The following is a 25,525-nucleotide window of genomic DNA, read 5'->3' as shown; positions in this document are numbered from 1 at the left end:
GAGTGAACAGTCCGCGGACTTTAAGTGACCCGCATGCACAGGAGATGTGATGTCACATGTAACATGATGGTGGGTGTGTTTACAGCAGTAAAAGTTAAAGCAGTAGCAGGACTTGCTTGAATGTTAACCTGGTCACACTTTTTGAAGAGTTTTTAAAGCTGCAAGCCATTATACAAGGTGTCCTGACAGTAAGATTGACTAATAGCATTACAGCCTCATGAATCCACAAATATTGTCTAATTTAGATAATTCTTCATCATGGCAAAACTTCAAGAAATGGAGCAAAGTTGTGAAACAATGTACTTGTTTCACTGTTACCCAAATATTGTCTAATTTAGATATTCTTCATCATGGCAAAACTTCAGGAAAGGGAGCAAAGTTGTGAAACAATGTGCTTTAGCCGGGTGGGATTTTGGCCTTCATGCAAAAATATAATACTGAGATAACCATACATTTTCCAGCATGACAGTGACCCTAAATATGGCCAGAGTTAGTCCTCAAGGGCCGGTATCCTGAGGTAGGTGGACCATTTGAATCAGTTTTGTTGGAGCAGAGAATTATCGACACTTGGCAGGACACCGGCCCTTGAGGACTGGAGCTGGACTCCTGGTAGATCAAGGTATCTTGATGTATTATGATGGCCCTGTGTAAGTTCAGATTTAAATTGAATTGAGAATCTGTTGTGAGATTTGAGAATGGATCTTCATAGATGCTCTTCATCCAATATGGCAGAGCTTGAGCTATTTTCAGAAAAATGGGCAAAACATTGTATCTCTCGACATACAAAACTGGTATAGACAACCTAAACATCTTCCATCTGCAATTGGAGCATCATAATTCATGTAATAATTATAAATATACCTGACCAATGGTATACCCAAAGTATAATTGGAGATCAGCATAAAATTTGGCTTTTTTCCAAATTTCAAAGAACAGTTTATCGACCTTCATCTTTTTTTAATAAAACAAAAATAATTAAAAAATGAGCCTCTGCCACATGAATAGATGGAAGGATGCTTCATTTTATTAAATAATACAAATATTTTTGGCTCTGTCATTCAAAAATAACAGTGATTAATAATGAGCTGTGGACCAGATGTGTCATCTACCCATCACTTCTGCTGCATTTATTAATCTTTCCATTGATGTTTGTTGTGACACAACTAACATCACATAAATCACATTGGCAAAAAAGCTAAACTTTTCAGACACTGCATATTTTTCAACAAACCCAATGCTTCTTAAAATGCATTTGGCATAATCTGTAATGTGATTTATTTTATTTTTTAGCTGTTTTACCAAGATTGATTTCCAGGTTACATTCAGCCAGATGCACAAAATATATATTTCTATTATTACTGCTTTCTAAGAGCTGACTCATCCATGAAGTAAACTTCTAAGAACATTTTTTTGTGAGATTAAATTACATAATTTAAATTAATTTAATCTGTAAAGATTACTATGAAGATTTCCAAACAAAACTTTTCTAATTTTGGGGGTTCTGTCCTTTATCATTATTTTCTTTCTTTTTAAATTTTATGTTCAATAAAGATTATGATTGAAAACAGCCCAGGTTTCTCTGGGCTGTTGACCTCTTTCAGGCCAATCAAAGACAACTAAAGTTAAAGCAACCGCTGACAGACTGTGCAGCTGGGAATAAGACGCAGTGTCCCAGGTAAGTGCTGAGGAGTGACTGTTCTTTGTTGGTTTGATGACTGAGGCACCATGCTGAGTCAGACCAGAGCATGGGTTCTCCGTGCCCTACAAGCTGTTCTTCTAAACTGAAGATTATACTAACCATGCCCCTCAATTTGGACAAAGATTAAGAAAACATCCCATTGCACTTTCAAGACTTCAGTAGGGGTTCTTTAATTAGAATGCTGCATAAATGATATGCTAAACATGTCCTCTTTTCTGGTGTTCAAATAATTCACCAGAACCCCCAAAGGGCATTCCACAAATTCTGGCCTTTGTTGGCATTCTGCCTGCCAAACTTTAGTCTTGCATTCACGTGTTTCTCGTGGACCAAAGCTTTCCTCTTTACACAACTTGCATGATAATTGCATCCATCCATCCATTTTCTGTTAACCCTTGTCCCTTAGTGGGGTTGGGAGGGTTGCTGGTGCCCATCTCCAGCTACGTTCCGGGCGAGAGGCGGGGTTCACCCTGGACAGGTCGCCAGTCTGTCGCAGGGCAACACAGAGACAAACAGGACACACAACCACTCACACACACACTCACACCTAGGGAGAATTTAGAGAGACCAATTAACCTGACAGTCATGTTTTTGGACTGTGGGAGGAAGCCGGAGAACCCGGAGAGAACCCACGCATGCACAGAGAGAACATGCAAACTCCATGCAGAAAGACCCCGGGCCGGGAATCGAACCCAGGACCTTCATGCTGCAAGGCAACAGCTCTACCAACTGCGCCACTGTGCAGCCTATATTGTTTTATATCTATGAAAAAAAACATAGGAGAGATTGTAGTTAATTCTGAGACTATTCTTAAATATTGATGTTAGTTCTGTTTGATCATTTAACTTTATAACATTCATGACCCGATGACATATGAACAATATCATGTCAACAACAAACTGTCTGTCATTTGTTCATGTCCAAACTGTGTTTATCACTATTACATAAAAATCATTTTCAAAGTAACCGTAATGTATGTACATTCCAGAATATATGTAAAACATGTATAATCTTTAAAGAGCAGAGTGCATTTTGTCAAGAGAAATTCTCAGAACTTGAAATATGAGCATAAGCACAGGTTGATTGCTTTGGTGTTTCTGCCTTCTGCTCAAATGGGACAGGAAATGTAATGTCCAACATTTTATTAGAGATGGATGCTGACTGCCGACTTAAGATGGATCTACTGGAGGTAGCTGATAACTGAACTAGTTGCAGAATTACAAGACATTGTAGACTGTTCTGAACCTTTAACCAGATTTAAATGAATGACTGTTTCTCAGATACATTTATTTCATTTTGTCAGCTTGAATGCAGAGTTATGTGTCCTCTACTGCTCCTGCTGGCTACTTCTCTCTTGACTCAATACAAATAACCTGCCATTTCAAGTTTTGGTCACCACATTTTCTGTTTAATGTATCAGCTTTGTTTTGCTATGGTAAGTAAGCTTGGAATGGTTCTCATCTACTCTCTCTTTTTTCATGTCTTTATTTCTCTTCCTCAAATGAAATTGTCTCTATTACGTCCTCTGTGTGTGTGAGAATCAGATTAATGGCAACTTTGGGAGCAATATCTCAAAATTTACAACTGAGGTGTTCCACAACCATGAAAATACATCATTGATTCTACTTTTCAGCTCTTTCCTTCGACCACAGCTCTTCGTATGCAGTCTCCTCTTGTTCTCTCCTGCATGTTGCTTTGGATCCATTTATTTCATCTCTCAGCATTTTTTGCTCCTCTTGAACTTTGCTTTTGCTGGAGACCATTTGTTGCACTGGTCCGTGTTTCAACTTTGCCAAAGCTGCATCTAAGAAGCCACATCTGTACTCATGAAGTTATCACTATAAAGTCCCTGCCTGTTTAAAAATTCAGCCAGCACACGGTCACCCCTCCGCACCTCACGCCTTCCTCTCACGGATGACAGTTCCTATTATCTCCTGGATAATAAGTTGCACAGATTAGCCATGGGGCCAGACAGAGGAGCAGCGATAGGGCTCTGAATTTGTGTGTTTGCGTGTGCATATTTGCTGCAGTTTGGGTGTTTCTGCCTGGATTTGATGACTACTTTGTAACTGTGTGTGCAGCTTTTCATGTTTGCCTGTCTGTGTTTGCCTGCGTTAATGGATTTCTCCCCAGCTGCATGTGCACATGTGTCTGTCTGTCTGTCTGTCTGTCTGTCTGTCTGTCTGTCTAGCCACATGCCAGTGCATGTGTTTGTGTCTAAATGACAGCAAGAGACTGTGTGCCTGCCGTGGGACTCACAAGAGGAGGAGTTGATGGGCTAAGTGCCATTAAGGGATAATTACAGCTAAAAAGTCTCTATGCTAACGAGGAATCTCATCATCACAATGCAGGCAGACTGAGAGGGCACAGAGAAGCATCTGCAATTCAGACCAAGAGCTCTTGTGTGTTCACTGCATGTGGTTATTGTTTAGAATATGTTAATGCATTTCCTTTCCTCTTTATTTGCATGTTGCACCAACGGTTGTGAATAGTGTGTGCACATGGGAATCACAACAACTCATATTCGTATTTTTTTTTTTAAACATTCTTTTCAGATGGCATTTGCCACAATGCAGCCGCACAAGTACACAACACATCAGTTTAATTGTCCGGTGAAGGCTCAGTGTGAGTTGAGTTTAAGGGCATGCACTTCTGCACACTGGGATGCCTCTAATGGGTTCATCTCTAACCTAAGTCAACATGAATGTCTGTGAAAAATGTTACCCTTTTGTCTTGCAGATGTTCTATCCACATATTTGGGTGAAATTAATTAAATCTAAATATCTGCTGGGACCACCGGTGAGGTTGCTTGGAGCGGGATATTCCACAAATCTGATTTGCAATCTGTGTGTTGAGCCTCATTTCGTACTCCCTTGGTATGCAAACAGGAGCTGATGAGGATGGAGAATCATCTTTGCTCATTATCGTCTCTTTTACCATGTTGTCCGTGGGAATACTAAATGTTTGCTTGTGTGTGTTTTGTTTGAAAAGATTGTGTTTCTGTTTGTTTACGTGTATTTCCACTGCCAAAATTTTCAAAACTAACACTCCCTGTTAATTTCAGCAGAGTGCAGATCTGCTTTGGAAAACAAATCTTTCTTGATAAAACAATTTCTAGTTTGGCATTATTAATCAAATATATCCAAGTGTGGTGGATTATATTAAAACTTTATGAAACAGTAAGCATTTGATAACAGTTGTCACCAACCTGGATGCCACAGCAAGTAATTAACCTTACAGTATCCCACATAAGGCTAAGTGCTTGTCTGGGTAGTTTTTTTTCCTTATCTCTTATATCAATCAAACTGATCCCTTCCAACAACATTTTTAACTTGTTGTTCACTAAGCCACTCCAAAACATTCTTTAGGCTTCTTTGAGTCATTCAAATGTTAACTTTCTGGTGTATTTTTAATCAGTTTGAAAGTTGGACAACTTCCTTCTTCCAGAAAGTACACACTCTTCTCCCTCTTTTCAAAAGAAATGTAGACATTCTGCTGCTCCACAATATTATATATTATATATTTCATTATGATGAAATATATAAATTTAATCAAATGGGACAAGTGCTTAGCAAGCATCAACAAAACAATGCCAGACTAAAAATACCCAAAAAATACCAAATCCTGCTACACATCAGCACAAATATTGTTAATTTGTAAGAGGAGTTTAGTTTTTAGAGAGAACAGATGGCACAAATTAAAGTCAACATGCATCTTTGAAGCTCTGTGTGAAGTAATTTTATTTGGAGTTGCCATGTAAACTGGGCAAGCTTACACTTGCCCAGTTTTGCACAACGATTTTATCTACTTTTCATGCAGCCAACAAGCAGTAAAACATTTAAGTTAATAGTGATGATTAAGTTCTCAACAGTTATGTGGTGTTTGACTATTGAGTTTGGAGTTTCCCTGATTAATGTCGATATGCTGTAGCTTGTTCCAGTAGAAAGTACTATCATGTACTCAATACGGTACTACTCCTTTATGGAAGGCTTAATCACAAACTCAATTCTAAAATTTTATGTTTTAATTAATTTATGATCCGAACCACTAATAGTTAAAGCTAATTGTTTTAGATACATTTTTAATTGGATCATTTTAATTTTTTTATATCTTCACTCTCTTCTCTGAAGAAAAAGCTCTCCTGGTTGTCTGTGGGTTTGCACTGGAAATCACAAGTTAACAAGTCTTCAGCTTCTCCTAAAAAGCCAAAGTAATTAAAATTACTATCGTGGTATTAAATGTATGCTATGAATCTTATGTTACAAAAGTGCCTGATTAGTAGATTAGCGAGTAATGCTTGCTCAGTAAGTAGTATGGCTCACAGGTCTTTATTTTGGGGATTGAATGTTAAAAAGTTTTCTTATCACTACTTTTGTTTCCCGCCTGATCTTAATCTTTAAAATAAGTTTTAATAGCTGACACATGATGTTAACAATTCTCACTTTTCAGGTCTCCCATTGTTCCTCTGTTTGTAAACCATAGTGAAACACCACCATCTGCTGGTCACATACTTTCACTACACCAGAGACATCGAAATATTAGTAATAATTTGGCCAAACCTCCCTTTTAAAGCATCTAGGGATGATTTAAAACAGACTTTGTACTTAAACAAAATGTAAGGGTAAGATTATTAGTTGGCTTAATGGAGTGGAATAATGTAATTATAAGTGTAATTCAGTGTTTAGTCTGAACATATAGGGGGTTTGCAAGTCTTTCCCCCATTTTCAACTCTCTTTTGAACATCATATAACATAATATAGCCATTATTTTTTTTCCCTACATTTAAGTCAGTGTTAAAAGACAGGGAAAGATAACAATTATAAAAAATATCATTAGTCTGGACAGAGTGATAAATGTTGACATTTTATTTTAGCATTTGCAAATAAAGATCCCATGTGTGGGAGAGTGGATAATTTAAAATAATAATTTTTCTTTTAGTCAGTAGCTCATGAAAATTAACTTCATCCCTCATTTCTTTAATTAAAATGAAAATCGATATTTTTGATACATTACTGTTGTGAAAGGAAATATGCCTTGAAGAGCCACCCCATTTTCTTTTGGGACCCTTAAGCAGAATTTAATCAGGAAACCAACCTCAACTTAAGCCTGGTAATGGTTACAGATCCACTGGTCGTTATTTAATGCTCTTCCTCAGAAATAATTTTCAGTTTTGCGATTAGCACAGTTTTTTTTAGGTAATAAGACAATAATAAAATTATTATATTACAGATTGTATTTTGCATGAGAAATCTCATAACAGTGCAAGCACCTGTCTATCTGTAAGAAACTCTTAAAGACCCAGAATCTTCAATCCTAGCAACAACAGTTTACTTACCTGTCCTCTCTACTACACTATTTTTTTTTATAGATTAAATAAAACTGTTCTGTGGATGTGTCCCTACTTGTTCCAAAAATACTAGAGAATAAACAGAAACTTATTTAGTAATTTTCCAACAGCAGTCACATCACAAGTGACCAGGTGCCACTTATCTGGATAGCATGAGAGAATAAGTCAAGTTTAATAGTATTCACCAAAATATTTGTGACAAGTTACTATGAAAATCTTGTAGAAAAATGTCTGGCCATCAGTTGGAACCTCAAATTCAAATACACTTAGAGCACACCAGCAAGTAAACTGCAGTCAATCAAAAGTAATGAAATTAAGGTTTTGAGTGTTGTCCCATGAAGGTGGCTGAGCACAGGAGAAAGATAAAGATAGTGATGAAGGATTTTCCTTGTTACAGACATTGTTTGGAAAAAGCTTTTATGGTTCTCTGTTTCTTCTCTCTTTCTGTAAATTTAAAAGAAAACTTATTTGGTGTTTTCTTGTACTCTAATTGTCCTTTCCCTCCTCTATTCTTACATTTCTTCTTCTCCATTTATTTCTAATAAAATGTACATTTATATCAAGTAAAAGCTACACTGTTGGACAGTGCACGTAAGAAAAAGAAGAGACCAGCCATTTGATCATTTTTAAAATATTTATTTAGAAGTAGTTCTCTGGTCTGTTAGATATAAGCTTGTTTCACATAGAATATTACAGAAAAGTAAATATTTTTATTTTTATTTTAATCTGCATTATTTATGGGCTCTCAGATTGATATTCAAACTAGGGAGACATTCCCCTAATAGGTCTGCAGCAGATTCCTTTTTGCTGTTTTCTTACACATTCCCAAACTAGTGTGATGGGCACACAATAATCCACAACCTTATCAAGTCACACATTATCACAAACATCCAACCAGTAAAGGTGAAATAATGACAGTCCAGTTCCCTTCAAGCACTATTACTTGAATATTTGTCTCCATGCATACATAATTTTGTCATATATATATTTATATATATATATATGGTAAAAATATAGCATTTAGAATAAATACCTCATATAATTATAAGACTGTCAGACAATACTTGTTATATATTTTTCCACAATACTTTATATACATGTATTTGGCTGGATTTACAGAAGAAAACACACAAATTTAACCCCATGTGGAACAAAGATGATTTCAGGTATTTGGTGATCAACCAGATGTGAAATCTTACAACATCTGGGTCACACACTGGATTAAACATAAATTTTCAGAAAGATGTGTAGGCACAGAAGACTAGACACTTCTCTCAGCACGGGTTTGACATCCCACAGCTTTGTAAAAGGAACATATATTTATACATTTCTGTTTTAATCTGTAACTGTAGCACAGGGAATAATGAATGCTACATAGAAATATGTGCTATTATTTAGTCCATTTGTAAAAAGTTGTTTCATGTAAATTTTGAATTTATATATATTCATACAAATAATTATTTTTTCAAATTACAGTCATAGTCCAATTCTGTGCCTATTTTTGCTTTAATTTACAGTAATTGAGATTGATGGCGTGACCGCAATGAAATAGAAAATTAGAATAGAACAGATATTGGTGACATGTCAAAAAAGCAATTAAATGGTTTATTAAGGAAAAAATCAAGTTTTAGAGATAAGCAAGGCCTAAATATTGTGAAAGTAACAGTTGGTAAGTTAATCTTGTGCTAGAAATCCTCCAGAGTTTGATTAATTGCCTGAAGTTTTCCCTCAACACAGAAACTGATTTTGTCATGCAGATTGGATTGCTACTTATATATTTATTACCTGACAATATTAGACTTTTAGCTCTACTGGCTCTTGCAAACAGATGTTCCCCAACATAAATCAGATTTAACAAGGCCTGATAAACAGCCCTCCACATTTATTGGCACCTCTGGCAAAGAAATGTTTAAAGCCTTAAAAGAAATCAGTCTTTAAATGAAGTAACATGATCTGACACTAAACATGTTCAATAATATCACCCCTTTCTATTTGTCTGTACTTTGATTCAGTGAGAGGAAGATTTTGCTTCAGGGAATAATTGTTTTCAACAAAATTGTTGTTCATTGACCTCTAGTGAGACACCAGCTCTCCCTCAACATACAAAACAAAACAATGTCTTAATATAAGATCTTCTCACAACTAAATTAATGTAAGATTATGCCACTGCAATTAGTATTTAATTTATTTTAAGGCTTTTCATACAGTTTTACCAGAATTTTGTAAATCACATCTTGTATTTATTAATCCCACTAAAGGATAAACTGAGGTAAAATAATTCAATGTATTATTTAAACATCTGCTGAATTATTATTTTGTCTTATCCCCTTAGATCATGTAAACATTGTTAGATGTTTGGCATCTGTTGTGGTCACTGTGGAAGGAATGTTTCATTGTAAACATTTCATAAGACCACACTCCTGCAAGGAGCTGCATTAGAAAAGGCTCCACAAAAGAACATCTGCTTCCCTGGAAAATAAAACCTCAGCTCTAGAATAACAACAGTTATCCATTTAAGGCTGCACCATAGTCCCACACATAATATTTTTTATTGCTTCTTATTGCAAACAAAACTCCCTGCTCAGGATTTTAATATGTCTGGTCTGATTGCTTAAGTCATGGGTACGAGAGCCTAATGAACTTAGCTCTACAATCTATAGACTGCTTCATCATCAGGACTAATTTAAAGTCTTTAGACATATATTTGAAATAAAGTTAATATCTGGACTGATTCTTGCACTTGTCATCCATGCAGGGTTAGTTAAAACTTGCTACATTTTTATTCTCTTGGAATGTGTCACAGCCAGCCCAACATTCATTGTGCATTCTGTACGTGTTGCATACATGATTAGAACAATCACACAAACAGCCCTCTATATATATAGACAGATATTTATGTAGACATATGTATCTATCTATGTAAATAGAAAGACATATAGATCACAATACTAGGTACACCCCTTGTATTTTTATTATCATTCTACAGTATTCTACCTCTTTATGGGACAACACAGAAGGCACAATGCTTTGATAGAATGTAAAGTAGTCAGTGTACCACCTGTATAACTGTGGGTTTTCTGTCCCCTCAAAATAATTAACACAGGGAACTGAGCAAATGCTCATTGCTCAGTTAGCAATGGGTTGGCTTTGTTGGCAAAGTCATTGCCAACAAAGGTGAGAATACCCTCAAGTGAAAATGTTCAAATTGTGCTCAGTTAGCCATTTTCCCTCCCCGGTATAATGACCATATAAGTTGAGTGCAAATGTTCCGCGTTGTATCCAGAGGTTGTCTTTTGATATTAGACCTTTGGGTGCTATCGTTGCTGCAGAGGATGTTGGGGTTGAATTCAGTGATCAGACCATATGGTGCACAGTGCATCAAATTGGTCTGTGAATTCTGGGATCAAATTGATCCCACAGTGGGATCAATTTGATCCCAGAATTCTATTTTCTAAAGAAGATGCACAAGAATTTCAGCAGCCAGAGAAGCAGACAGTAACCATGTCCCAATGATCTGATTAGACCAGGATAGAGCTGTTGGTTTAACCTCACCTGGTTGTGACAGCAACCAGGTGAGGAGTAAAACGACAAGTGTATTGTGCCTACTGTCAAGCATGGCGGTGGGTGTATCATGGTTTGGGGGTGTACAAGCGTTGCTGGCTGTGGAAAGCTACAGTTTCATGATCCTTTCCCTTCAAAAACTCGGCCACAAGGCAGTATTGTTAAACCAGACCTAAACACTGTTAAGTTAAGAGAGTAAAGACAGTACAGAAAAATGATGGTGGTCACATGAAATGTTGACACATTGCTCATAATTTGAACATTTTCACTTGTTGATGCACTCACGTTTGTAGCCAGATCTTAGTGGTCTTAGTGACGAGCTGTAAAGTGACTACTAAACCCTGCTTCAGTACGTCATCAGTGTTATCCCATGAAGAGATATAATAAAATATTTAATGTAAAATAGGATTTACTCACTTTTGTGAGATACTATATATTTATATATGTATACAGACAGCTGAGGATCACAAACAGTATTACAACATACTGGTTTGTGATGTTATATTTAAAACAGCCAGTAGTGGGAGTAACTGTATTAGCATGCAGCTCAATACAATCTCTTGACTTATTTTTTTTTTTCAGCCTCAATATATTGTTATAAAAAATACTGAATTTCATTTTAGACTAAATCATTTGTTTTTCAATAACTCACAAATGATGATCACCCATGAACTACGTGAAAAACATGACCACTGTGGAGTAATGATTCGTTATTTGAAGTCACTTCTTTTATAACTCCATGCTATATAGTTTCCTCAGGAGTTGAATATATTCATATTCACTGTACACATACACAGTAAAAAAAAGTGCAGTAGAAAATACAGTCTCTGTTTGTATGATCATGGTCTGTTAGAATAACATTCTGTATATAAGATGCTCTCAATAATGGCTTATGTCCAAATATGGAAAAAAAAACAACACAATGTCAATGTGATTAAAGAAAAATAGAAATTATGTTATATTTTATATATCTGAAAGGTAGATCGTGTGCTTAGTATTTTGCTTTAAGAGTTAGTATAGATTAAGATGCAGCAGTTCAGAAGTTCTCCCCCGTATGCTCCTTTTTTTATATTCTCACCCTGTTTCCTGCTCAAACTGCTGTTGGCTTCAATTGTTGCCACAGCAATATCTTATTTTAACTTTGTTCAACCCTCATTAATCATTTCATCAAAAAAAACAAAAACAAGACATTATGGTTGAGGCATAAAATAAACACTCTATTCCCAGAGGTCATAAAGGCAGCCCCATGCTTATCTTCATATAGCATCATATTCAGTATTTACTTTTGTTTTTCCTCCCATTCTGTTGGTGGGAAGAGGATTGTGGAAATAGAGGCAGATGTTGACCTAAAATGGTTTGAAAACTGTGTAGAACTCAGAGGAGGTCTGCAGCAGACATGGGCTCAGATGCACGGGATTTTAGAAGATCGATGATGTCTTGATGAGCAGCTGCTTCTGCTACCGACAGGGCTGTTTGACCATTCTGGAGAAAACAAATGGAGATGCAATGTTGATTTCACATATAACATGTTGCAGTGGCCATTGTAATCCTCACAGTGGCAGTGTTGTACTAGCTTACACTCAGGCTCAGAAAATAAATTTTTTGCTCTGATTAGAACATGAGACCACTCTCATGTAAAGCCTTACAATTCTATCTTTTGCTAAAAGGCTTAATACCAGCTAAGATTTTTATAAATGAATCATAATCTCAAACCTTAATCTATATAAAGGAACGGCAAGTACATGTTAAACAATTACAACAAAAACAAATTAGATACAAATATACTGAAATTACTCTTTGGATAGAAAACGTTTGAGCACAAAATACAAAAAATGGACTAAGAAAATTACTTAATAATTTTTTTAAATTTATTTATTTCATGAAGATTACTGCCATAATTTACAAAGTACTCACCAGAAAAATATATAACACATCACTATGCATTCAGCTATTTTGGTAAGCAATGTAACACTCTCACTAATATAAGCGCTTTTCTGTATTCAATTAAGCACCATTACAACTGTATATATATATATATATATATATATATATCCAAAATAGAGCTAAGCTGGATTTGGAGGTGGAGCTAAAAGTAATAAAGTAATAACTGCATTAATAATTATTATTAATAATTAGCAATAACTGCAAATACAGAAAATGTAGCATTTTCTGTATTTTACTGTATTTTACTTTTACTGCAGTAAAAGTACAAGTGGTTTTAACTGTTGTGGTGCTATACAAAAATAACTCGGCTGAAATCAAATGTCCACTTGTTCTTGTTTATGTAAAAAGTTAACATTAGCACTACAGCACAGCGAAGTGGAACAGAAAGCTAGAATAGTAGCATAGGAAAATTCAGATGACACATTCCTTTAAAAGGGGTTGACTAAAGGTAGTCACATATTCAGTGACAATGAAGTCACTGAATATGTGACAATGTGTTGCATTATTATGGAGAAGTGCTAACCACCAACCACATAATCTGCATAATCTAACCAGGGAACGCTTCCAATTCACCTTGTGGCAGTCGAAAGAAAAAAACATATAATATTCTTAATATTCTTATTGTATACATCCTAATAATTTCTTACATGATAATGAGACATAAGACCAAATCTTCCATTTTTCACACTAATGTGCAAACTTACATTAGTTTAGCACAATAACGTAGATTTTTAAAACCTAGTTCAAATTCATGTCCATGATTCTTTTACTTCTTGTTGACATGCAATCTTTGAAGCAGATTTCACTACTTCGTTAAATTATCAAGGATACTACTGACAGTTAATAGGCACTATGATAAAAGTTGCCCTGCAGTAACTCCATCTGTCAATTATGATTGCATATTTAAGTGTCTAACATGTACAACCACAGAAATAAGTAATGATGGCTGCTGATTAGTTTTGTAAATTATGTATGTAAAATCTGCCCATAGTCCCCTGTAAAAAATTATAAATTAAAAAAGTTAGATTTTTGTGTGCATGTTATCAAGCATTCAAATCATGCTCCACTAGCAATTTAATACAAATGAGAAAGCTTATTATGAGCCTGTGACCTTGCGGTTAACGGCCTCTGAAACCTGCAGCTGAGAGAACAAATCTCTCCAAACGCAAGCACTTGGAGAGCCATATCTTTACACTTGGAGAGACGTTGTGTACTTGACACCGAGACATCAATCAAAACTAATAGAGCAGTAAATTTCCCCAGATGACACCACAGACAATGTTCTGTGGTAATATTTGTAACTTCTTACATCTATCAAGCAGCGAGTCATGGCAAGTTTTTCTTCTAATCAAAGGCTAGATATCAGTTGATAAAAAAATGAAAGCAGTTGAAGCTGCATGCTGAGAGAAAAGTCAACCACAGAGAAAATAGTTGCCTCATTTCAGGATATATAGTTTCTATTTCACATTATGTTGTCTGATGAAAGAGAGTGATTTGAATGCAGGTAGTGTAATTCAAAATGATAGGAACAGCTCCTTTTCTTAAGATCGTGTTTATTTCAAAATACTATCTGTAGTCACTTGATACTAAACACAGCAAAACATTGACCAATGGTACAAATGTGGATTGTAACAGCTTTAATAAACTAACACATAAAAGATCAATGTCGAGTAACAAAATTTTATATGTATAAATCAAAGAGAAGAAGTCACATGATCACTAGTCTAATAAAAATTTTACATAATTATTGTTGAAGTGAAACAGTAAACTAATTTAGATTAAAGACTGCATCATGCCCCATGTATAAAAGTGAATTCATTTTGAGACCACCGCTGAATCTGTCTCTGCGCTGTGTTTTATACATGAGACATTTCATGTCCCTGAGCTATGTAGCTCCCCATTTCTTTTCCGTATCAACTATGCCATGCTTCACTGCATCCACACTGCCCTTACAGGGGCAGTGCAGGAATCTTTGGGTGGTACATAGGCTTTATGATCTTCCACTTCTGCATATGTAAATTACTGCATATGTAAGGTGAGAGAAATCTTATTGTTCCAGCGATCCTTTGCTGGATGTTTACCCTTACTTTTACCTTTAAAGACTTTTTTGAAATATAAAACTACATCCAGTTTCCTAGACTCAGAAAATGAACTTATAAATACAATCTTATACATCTAGACTTTATTTATGGTAGCCCAGTAGCCAGGGTTTTTACATATCTGACCAAAACCTTAATCTTCTAAATTTACCCTAAAAATGCACAACTTTTACAGTTGTAATGAAATGCTCTGAAATGCACAAGGAAAAGTAGGGCCACCAGCTGCGGTGGCCCTAAACAACTGTTATTTTGGTATTTTGTGGTTCAGGAGAATTAAAACTGTTCTGAATTCACCAGTCTAAACTCTGACATCTTTTCTCCTTACAACTTATTTTAGTTTTACATTGTAAAATCATACCTTATCTGTGAGTCCGATATCACAGCGACCTGTCTCCAGCAGCAAACAAGCAATGTGCGTGTGTCCATGCTCGGAGGCACACATCAGGGCCGTAGATCCCTCACTGTCCTGTGCATTTACATCTGCGCCGCAGCTCAGAAGCAGCTTCACCATGGCAACGCGACCGTGGCTCACTGCAAGCATGAGCGCGGTCTGGCCAGCCTTGAGAATGAGAAGAAGAGAGAAGTCAGATTAGAATTAGAAGTTAACAGAAGGAAAATATGGAGATGGGTATGGAGTTTGAGAATCTGAGTATATGTGACGGAGGGAAAAAAGTGTGAAGTACAAAGGAGTTACGTGACAGCCATGTTTCTTTTTTATGAACCAGTTCAACAAATGGGAAAAACGTATAACATTAGAAATGAGGGAAAACAACTATTAATATCAGTTATTAATCAAGTGTCTATAGTATCCTATCTTTGCAGGGTTTCTGAAGGGCTAGCACCTAGCAAAAGATGTGACACAACCCTGGACAGACTGGCAGTCCATCACAGGGAAACACACAGACACAGAGGACAAACAACCATACACACTCAACACTCAGTCCTAGCAGCAATTTAGCGAGATCACTTAATCGAGTGTTCATGTTTTTTTAGACTGAGAGACTCCAGGCCAGGATTTGAACTAATGACCTTCTGACTGTAAGGCAATAAATGCATGCAAAATTTGTAAACCCTTTGGCTTTTGAGATTCTTGTACAGAAAAAAACTGCAGACATGTGTGTGTGGTTTTTTGTTGTTGTTTTTTTTAGGAAAATGTAAATTATTTCTGCAAAATAAAAACAACTAAACCTAAGATATATTCCTAGAAAGCCACCTTTCATCTTTTGACAGACCACGTCACTTCACTTTGTTGCACTCTGTGTTACCTGTCTGGAGCGTGCGTTGACATCGCCAAGTTTTAGCAGCTGCTCGGCCACCTCTAGATCATCTGGGCTTTCAGCAGCAGTCAGGGCAGCCAGCATCACTGGAGTATATCCCGCCTTATTCACATTATCTGTTTCACAAAGACCTAGAAGAACGCAAAGACTCTTTATTACCAGCAATTCTATTTTGAATGTAACTGTTAGCACAGGTGAGTGTATAAGGCTCAACTCACCAGTGTCGAGCAGCAGCTTGACCACAGGGAAGTTAGAATGCGACACACTGTAGTGGAGGGCCATATTCCCATTACCGTCAGTCAAGTTAACAACATATGGCAGGAGAGTAGGGGTGGTCAGTCCCACTTGTCTCAGGTATAATCTGACCGTATCTGCCTGGGAGTCTTTCTGGCTCGAGACCCTGAACCATTCCTGATACAGCACCACCAACACCTGACGCTGTGGAGAGACATGTATATTAAAATTAGTCATATTACAAATTTGTATTACAAAGAAAAGAAGAAAATACAGTAGAGTCAAAGAAAGCTTTACCATTTCCTTATCTGGAGATGAAACCTCTTCCATACGATCCTTTACATACACACAGGCATCAATGAATCCTTTATCTACTTTCTCCCTATAAAAACACACGACACATTGAAGAATACTTTTGACAAATCCAAAATAGTATCAGTAAGCTAGCAAAACATCTGATTTTCCAGGTGTTTTCTGCTGAGCTTATTTCCCTTGTGTTTAATGTGGAAAGGGAATGCAGTTTGTTAAAGTTTGCATTGATTGTTGATTAATTTCAGTTTGAAATGCAATCAGAAAATAATTATAAAAAACCTAGGAATTTCTCAAAATCTTTTCACGACAATTTAACTTTAATGTATTTTATATGGATTTTATGTGACTGAGCAATACAAGAAGCACATGCTTTCTCTATAATGGGAAAATAATAACTAGTTTTCAATGTTCTGTATAAATATAGGTTTTGAGTATAGCACCAGTAAAAGCTAATTGTAGCTGTTTGGTTAGTTCTTTTACAATGATGAACAACTTCTAAACTATATCTGAGGCTAGATTTAACCTGAATATGAAAAAATGTCTTCATCTAACAGAAATTAGTTTATTGTATAAACTCAAAAGAATCAGACGACTTCTGAATAAATAACTTATTAAATACTGTCCTCTGATTCCTGGCACCATAACTAGGTACCGGTTGATGCAGTGGACCGCATGGAAGTTAGGTATGTAGCCAATTAAAACTGGAAGAAAAGTTTTGTTTCCACTTCAGATTTATCTTGTTTCACATACTACTAAGCATAAATACACTGCCTGAGACAATGTGTGGGAACGACTGTTTTTTACTCGCTTGAGTTCACACTAAAGTTAGTGGAAGAATATATGAATTGAGTATAAACTTTTTAAGCAATTTTAAGCAAGTCTTTATATTACAGATGACAATTGCTCTTTCTAAATTGGATTTTAGGATTGGAATTTTGTCCCTGTGTCTATAAACTTCATGAAAACATTATTTGGCACACTTTGTTATTACTGCATTGATTCTCCTATTATCTAAAAAGATTCCTGAAGTTGTGACAGAATTTCAACGGGATCTCAGAAACAGCATCACTCAGTTGTGGCAGAAATGTCAGCTACACATTCATGATTTGGATTTCATGTTCCACCACCTCCCAAAGACGCTACACTGAATAGAGATCTGGTGACTGTGAAGGCCATAACTATTCTTCATGTTTGAGATGATTAAAGCTTTATGACATGATGGTCTATTCCTGAAAGTAGCCATCAGGTGATGAGTATGCTAGTCATAAAGGAATGGACATCATCAGCAATACAACTCAGGCTGGCTGAATGTGATTTCAACTTGGCTCAACTGTTGACAAAGGTCCCAAAGTGAGATAAGGAAATATCTCCTTAACCATGATGGCCCCACCTGCAGGTTGAACTTTTGTTACAAATCAAAATGGATGCTTGTTGTTTACAACAACTTTGAGCCAAACATCTTTAAAGTCACAGCTAATATTGAGATTCACTGGTATTCTTTTTTCCAATTTGTTATTGCCTATTGGTGAGTCTATGCAAACTGCATATCTAACTGAAAACAGTGATACCTGCTGTTGTCTGCTTTGAGGTATTATGTCTTGTATGTTTAGAGATGGTGTTCCACATACCTTGGTTATTACAAGAACCTATCTGAGCCATCATGGAGCTCTACCATCATGTACCAGCATGCCCATTCTCCTCTGGTCTGAAGGGAACAATACCTTTTTTGTTTACAATTTTCTTGGTTTGAACATGTTCTCTCTTTTTTTAAATATTCCCCTTTTGCCTTAGAGATGGTTATGTGTGAAATCCCTTGGGATTCACCTTAGGTTGTCTGGGCTTTTCTCCCGGACCCATTGACTTTTTGATCAAATCTTGTAGTGAAAAGCAATGTACGGATCAATTGAATTTCCTAGCATTTAGCACCATCCTTCTTTCGTTCAACTCTGACTTTCTTTCAACTTGTCCCTGCTGAGAACAGGTTAGCATTAAGCTGCCACCTTTCATGTGTTCAGGGTCATCTGCCGTTTCAGTTTTCCATCAGACCAAAACTAGCTTATGTATAATACGTAAGCCATACAATATTTTACTATGGTCTCCTATGACCAGACCACCTTCCTTTTTAAACTATGTCCCGTTCAAGAAACTGAACTTGTTATTGCCGCTTTTCCCCACAGTAAACATTTAAAAACAGCATCTGTATAATTTTCTTTCTAATTCACAATAACACAGTATCTTGTGTTGGGCTATCACACAAAATCCACACAAAAAATTAATTGAAATTTGTGGCTGTAACATGTCAAAATGTGGACAAGTTTAAGGAGTGTGAATACCTTTGAAATTGATTATTTATGTTGTTCATGTCTGTGATTATACTTGTGGGGAAAAAGCATTTAGTAAAACTTTGTTTAACATATAGAAAGATCCAAAATTCTTGTCTGTCTCACCTTTCTGCCTCCTCCACCTGCAGGAGCTCATGGCCACCTTCTAAATCCAACAGGCCCCTCTCAACCTCTTTATCTTCACCCACAGCACCTTCCTCCCCCTCAGCCGCAGCAGCAGGAGCCGCAGCAGCAGGAGCAGCAGCAACAGCAACCTCTGCATCTGCCACCAGGATTCCTACTGATTCCTCAGACTCCTTGTCTGATTCCTTCTCTACCACTACTTTGGATTTATCTTCTTCCTCCACTTCTACTCTTGACTTTTCATCTCCGCTGGAGTCCTCGCTGGATGTCGTCTCGTAGCTAGAAGAGGAAACGTGACAGTTGAAATGTTTTTTTCATGAAGAAGGTTTCATTAAGTTTTACTTCAAAAGTGAGAAATATGTAAACATTGAGAAATCTATGCCAGACTCTAAATTAATAACAAGACATGTGGCGAGTTTAGATAAATATGAAGGCTTCCACATCAGCCAAAGCTGAGTAATTACTAACCGGTTATCCATCATCAGACATATGATGATGTTTAGCGTCGGTCCATCATAAAACATCCCTCATTTTATTACTTATATAATAATTATCCATAGGAATGTTTGTGCACACTCCAATGAAACCTCAGACAAATACATCTTTGTTCTAACAGGTAAGGCTCTTCATTTAAAGTTTGAGTAAATGCCGGTGGGCTGTATATGAGTGTGATCACTGGGGTGCACCATGAAGGCACCACTGTGAGGCCAGTGATCAGATAAGTCTTACGATGAATACCATTGATTCATGCTTATTTGGACACATACACACGCACTGATAAGAGGCGTTCGTGGGATCTCAGCATTCCTCAGATTCCTCAGGAGTTCCAGACTGAGCAAAGATAGAGCAGATGATCTGAAAAGATGTAATACAAACAGCAGCCCACTTCCTTGTGTGAAGAGAAATCTCGAGACTGTCTGGCCTGTTTAACATCTGTTCATATTTATTAGGAGATGAACTGCAATTCTTGGATATACATGAGTTGTAAAGAATAGAGATGGACTCATTGAAAGTTCAGAAAACATATTTATGATTGTTTATTATGAGCTGTTCTTTGCAGTTACCATAAAAATGTATTATTCCCAAGAGCACCTAACTGTTGTCATATGTTTGCAGATTGGTTTGCAACAGCAAGGAAGGAACTGAACTTACATGAAAACAATCTGAAACAACACAGCAGAGGTGAGCCGGTCATGAAACAGTGAAGCTCAGGAATGTAAGAACAGGAATGCCAGAATTAAATAAATTTACTCATGGCTGCCATTTACTTGACATGCAGCACATAATACCTCTAAGGAATTTTAGACTAAAAAGAAAGCCGTAAGAATCTTATCTGGGATTAGATGTCGGTGTAAAGCATATGAGAGGTGCTCAGATTTATTTTCTAATTAAAACTGGATATCTATTTGATACGGATGTAAAAGTAAGAAAGGATAAGAGGAATGTCCAGAATAATGAAACTTTTCTCCTTTTTACTTTTGAGTGTATTAAGCACAAATGTAGCATGCAAAGAAACTCTGAGCTGTTCCGAAAATCTTAAGTTACAGTCACAAGCCACTTTATTATGTACAGTTACTCAGTTTATTAACACAAATAGCAACTCGACCAATCACATGACACCAGTTCAATACATTAGCTATTAAGATATGGTGAAGATAACTTTATAAAATGGATAATACGATGATTTCAGTGACTTTTAACAAGGCATGTTGTTGGTGTAGAAAAGGCTGGTTTATGTCAGAAAATGCTGATCTGCTTTGATTTTTCTGGCCAAACATCTTCCAGATTTACAGGGAATAGTCCGAAACAAGAAATGCATCTATTGACCAACAGGTGTATAGACGAAAATGCTTAGTTGGTTTCTGAGGTCAAAGGAGAATGAGAAGGTTTGTTCACAAAATACAACAATGGATTACATAAACACTCATCGCAACCAGTGTAAGCAAAATACTACTTCTGAATGTACAAGCTGTTGAACACAGAATCAAATTGCAAATCATTTCAAGCCAGTTTGCTCTAAATGATATGTTTACTGCACTCCAACGGTCTCTGCTTAGACCAGGGGTGGGCACTCCTGGTCCTCGAGGGCCGGTGTCCTGCAACTCTTATGTCTCCCTGGTGCAACACACCTGAATCCAATACCTGAATCACCTCCCAAGTGCTGTCAGGTTCTCCAGATTCCTAACCCCATTATTTGACTCAGGTGTGTTGAAGTAGAGATGCATCTAAAAGTTGCAGGACACCGGCCCTCGAGGACCAGGAGTGCCCACCCCTGGCTTAGACAATCACTAGATCTTAATCCAACAGAGTCTCTTTGTGATGTTGTGGAAAGATGTATTCGCATCATGAGTGTGAGATTTGCTGCAGCAAATCTGTCAGCAAATCAAAATAGCCCAAAACTGAGGAGTTTGTCAGATGCCTTGTTGGATCTATGCCACAAAGAATTAGTGCACTTGTGAGTTCAATACAGTACTGGCAAAGTACACTTAATGAAGTAGTCAGTGACTGAATAATTCACGCAGGTTCAGACTCTTTCCCAAAGCCTTTACCCAGCAGGATGCACAGTAATTGTATCCATTTTATCTCTGGAAACATATCTGAAGGGAATACAAGAACCTCAAAAGTGGTCAAAGTGACTCTTCTTGCTGCCCTCCTCACACCAGGTGAGCAATCCTTAAGAGGGAGCTAATCCACCATCCATAGACTCATGATGACCATTTGGATAAGAGAACCAATTCATTTATTTAGTACCCATAGCTCAGGGTTTGTCTCCAACTAAACTTAGTAGAAAGTGTCTCCATTACTGCTGCCCTTATCTACTCCTTAGTGACCCCTTGCAATCTCTCTGCAGGTAATGCCTTATCAAGCCATGATATGTCACTTCACTTACAACAGCACTTACAACTATCAAATTCAATTCCCCTATCTTTTCTATCCGACAGAAGACCCTAGCCATATTTTTTTTTTAAGTTTTTTTGTCTCTGGTGGCCTTTATTCATTAGTAGTTTGACAGGAGCGGGGAGATGCTGTACATGGCCCGGGACTGGGAATCAAACCAGGGAAAGTATAAGGTATAAGTATAAGGTTGGGTCTTAGTTTAATTAAGCCAATAAGACAACCAAATTTGCAAAAAATTGTCAAAGCAATGACTCTGAACTGCCTAGACTGGAACTCCTCTTATTGTACCTTATTGGGTCTCAATCCATTTGTACAATGCCCCACAGACCTACAAATGAAAAATCTGAACTCTACAGCACGCAGAAACATAAGCTGGATGCTGATAAAGCGAAAGATTTTTACCCTCCGTTCACCCCAACAAACTTCAGGTTTTTCTTGGCTCCCTTGCTCCCCTGCTTGTCAGCAACACCATTTTTCTTCATAATAGATTTGAGACCTGGTGAAGAGGAGAGGAGAGAGAAGCAAAAGCAAGAAGTGAGAAAGCATGTTTCTTTAAACTTAACTCCTGACTGTCTTCAAACACTGAATGACAGAGGAAATGTAACATGTAGTATTAAAGTTGAATAGAAGCAACACAAAGACTTTACGATTTTTTTCTGTGCACAAAGAAATGTTTGTTGTTCTTTTTGTGCGCTTCTTTGTTGGTAGTATATTTAAACTTGCGTATGTGTCTTATTACAACCACAAATGTCAGAGTATTTTACTAGGATTTTGGAGCACAGACTAAAACAAAGTTACACATAATTGTGAAGTTTAAGAAAAAAAAAATGCTAGCTTTGCCTATTTTAAACCAATGAAAGTCTGAGTGTGAATTTCTTTTAACACTCCAGCTTAAGTTACCTCTAAACCTAGTACAACCAGCTACTTTAACAAGTGTGTGAAGGCCTCAAAGAAAGACAATAAAGACTCATAAAAACCAAGAAACCATTAATTAGTGAGGCAGTCAAGAGGCCTCTGGTATCACTGAAGGTTTCAACAGATCCACAGCTCAGGATTGAGAGCATGGCAACTATTATTCAAGCTCTCCACAAATCTGTTGTTTATGGAACACCGACTAAAAAAATGACAGTTTTGAAAGAATGCCATAAAAAGTTTGCAACGAGCCATGTAGGGAAGAGGGCAATATGTGGAAAAAAGGTGAGATGAAAACATACAGAATGCTATTATGATGGGAAACAAACGCCACACAACATCTTAAATACTCCGTTCCTATTGCAATAAATGGTGACAGCACAATGTAGGAAAAATTTGTTCCAAGCTGCAATAGCAGAGGTCCACCTTGAGCAAGTTAATGGCCCTAAACTTAAAAGCAGAGTGACAATGGAATGGTTTAGATCAGATTAGGATCAGATTCTTAGGTGAAAATGTCCCAGTGACAGTCCAGACCTAAATCCAATTGAGTCTGTCCAACAGATGTTCACAGATGTTATCCATCAAACCTGAATGAGCTTGAGTGACTTTTGAAGAGAGGGATGTCCAAGATTGTCAGTCTGTGGATTTGGAAAAACACTTGCTGCTGTACTTTCAGCATAGACCTTTCTACAAACAATTGACGAACTCATTGCAACTATAATGTCCACAAGTTTTTTATATGCAAATTAAAAAACAACAAATTATTACATAGTATGTTGGTCTATCACATTAAATCCTATTAAGATATGTGTTTGCATTGTGCTAAAATCTGTGACAGACTGGCGACCTGTCCAGGGTGAACCCCGCCTCTCACCTGGAACGTTAGCTGGGGATAGGCACCAGCAACCCTCCCGACCCCATTAGGGACAAAGGGCGAATAGATAATGGATGGATGGATGGATTGTGCTAAAATAAAAAAAATGGGTGTGAACACTTTTGTAATGCAAACTAGCTGTATGGAGACCATTTGACAACAGAGAAAAGCCAGAGTTCTGTTCATTCAACTGTTAAAACTAATTAAATTGAAATGTGACATGGGGAAAATTCATTATTTAGCAACATATGATATTATCTGCATGATGACAGATACAAAAAGTACTTTGAATTAAATTGAATCATTTAATTAAACCACACAACTACATGCTGTACATGTATTTCCCAGGGCAATTTGCACAAGTCAGCAGTATTCACAGCACGCAACCTTGACATTGTCAGGCCTACTTATGTTTGTAACTGTCGAATAATCGATTCTGCATTGGCTCTTTTGCTGACTCCTGTTGGCTCTTGGCCAAGTGTGGTGGTCTTAGTTGTTCCTGACAGCAGATGTTGTGTAGTGGATCCATAATGTTTTATCCAAATACAAGGATGTGGCTTTCCGCCAAAAACCACCATCTATAAGATCCAGGAAGAACGGTGCTTTTAGATCAAGTGTCTCTCCAGAGACAACAACAGAGAGTGGGAAGCTTAATGAATATTTAAAATCTGAATGCATCCTCAAGTCAACATCCAAAGAACTTACTTTTAATAAATCCATACATTTTTGTTTTTTGCTGAGATTTGGTTTAGGTAAATTTAATTTTGAATTTGATCAGTCTCATTTGAGAAAATTCCCAAGACCTAAATTTCAGCTTCAGATGAATACAAGGGTTTAATTCTCTATCAATGTCATTAGAGAAGTTCAAGATGTCTAACGCAGAGAAACACTCCAAATCCTGAAACAGCACATGTAAATCCAGGCATATGCACTTTGTTTGAACACAGTGCTGTACAGTCCCCCCAACATTGAACTGCATGTTAACTGTGAGAAAATGTGGTTCTGAGCTCCAGCTCCTGGCTCAATCCCCAACATTGGAGACATCAAGGGAAGACAGAGAGGCACCATCTGTTTGATGTATGCGTGAGGGCCTCTGCTTACAAGACCACTTTACAGTTAATAAGCATGGCTCCACTTTCCTGCGTGAATGAGTGTTTGTATATTATGTTTAGAATAAGAAATAAGTATTTGATTTTAAAAGCAGGCTACCTAACCAGTGCTTGGTAATTACTTACTTTTTTCTTCCTTCTTAGTAACAGCAACCAGTGGTGCCAATTTTTAAAAAGAAACAGCATCTACAGTGCATAAGTAGAAAAATGTGCAAGCACAACAGCTGTAAATATGAACTATTGTATAGTACTGCACTTGTGGTGAAGAAAATATGTGTTCAAGACACAGACTGCCATGGAAAATTTCATACCCCTTAATTTTTTATTTTTTATTTTAGAGTTTATCATAGTCCCATTAAAAATATTAATGTATTTCATTAACACCAAGTAGTGCATAGTTGTGAACTGGATTCTTCCCTCCTGACTCAATATATTTTCAAATCGCCATTCAGGCTTATCTTCAGAAGTTTTTCAACTAGCTATGCACATTTAGAAACAAAAAATGTGGATACATTTTTAAAATAAATCTGATTCCAGATTGGTGTCTCAACTAATATAAGTTTGGGCTTTTGCAGGGCCAGTCTAACAAATTAATATACTCGCTCTGGCTGGATGATAAGGGTTGTTGCTCTGCAGGCAGATCTTTTGCAGTCTGTGACAGATTTTATCTTCATTCATCTAACAATCAAATTGGAGCAGATTTCCTGTTCCTGCTGAAGAAAAGCATGTTTCATGTTTCACCATAGAGATGGTCTGTTCAGGACGAAACAAATTTTATTTCTATCACATAAAGAATT

At 36.9% G+C, this 25,525-nt stretch overlaps 1 protein-coding gene across 5 annotated transcripts in view; it reads right to left on the bottom strand.

Moving 5' to 3' along the window:
* Window positions 1-7,777: 7,777 nt before the first annotated feature.
* Window positions 7,778-25,525, bottom strand: part of kank4 (KN motif and ankyrin repeat domains 4) — a 79,243-nt gene continuing 61,495 nt past the window's right edge. For all 5 annotated transcript variants that reach the window (XM_044129170.1, XM_044129171.1, XM_044129173.1 and 2 more), the window contains 7 exons: window positions 22,236-22,329; window positions 18,918-19,214; window positions 16,456-16,540; window positions 16,143-16,362; window positions 15,913-16,055; window positions 15,006-15,206; window positions 7,778-12,086 (listed from right to left, as the gene is read on the bottom strand). In XM_044129170.1, coding sequence (XP_043985105.1) covers window positions 11,979-12,086; window positions 15,006-15,206; window positions 15,913-16,055; window positions 16,143-16,362; window positions 16,456-16,540; window positions 18,918-19,214; window positions 22,236-22,329 — 1,148 coding nt within the window. In that variant the 3' untranslated portion in view covers window positions 7,778-11,978. The remainder of the gene's footprint in view (window positions 12,087-15,005; window positions 15,207-15,912; window positions 16,056-16,142; window positions 16,363-16,455; window positions 16,541-18,917; window positions 19,215-22,235; window positions 22,330-25,525) is intronic.

The sequence above is a fragment of the Gambusia affinis genome, linkage group LG10, assembly GCF_019740435.1.
Source record: "Gambusia affinis linkage group LG10, SWU_Gaff_1.0, whole genome shotgun sequence".
In the NCBI taxonomy this organism is placed as follows: domain Eukaryota; kingdom Metazoa; phylum Chordata; class Actinopteri; order Cyprinodontiformes; family Poeciliidae; genus Gambusia; species Gambusia affinis.
The sequence above is the reverse complement of the archived record's forward strand: the minus strand, read 5'-3'. Positions and strand labels throughout refer to the sequence as shown.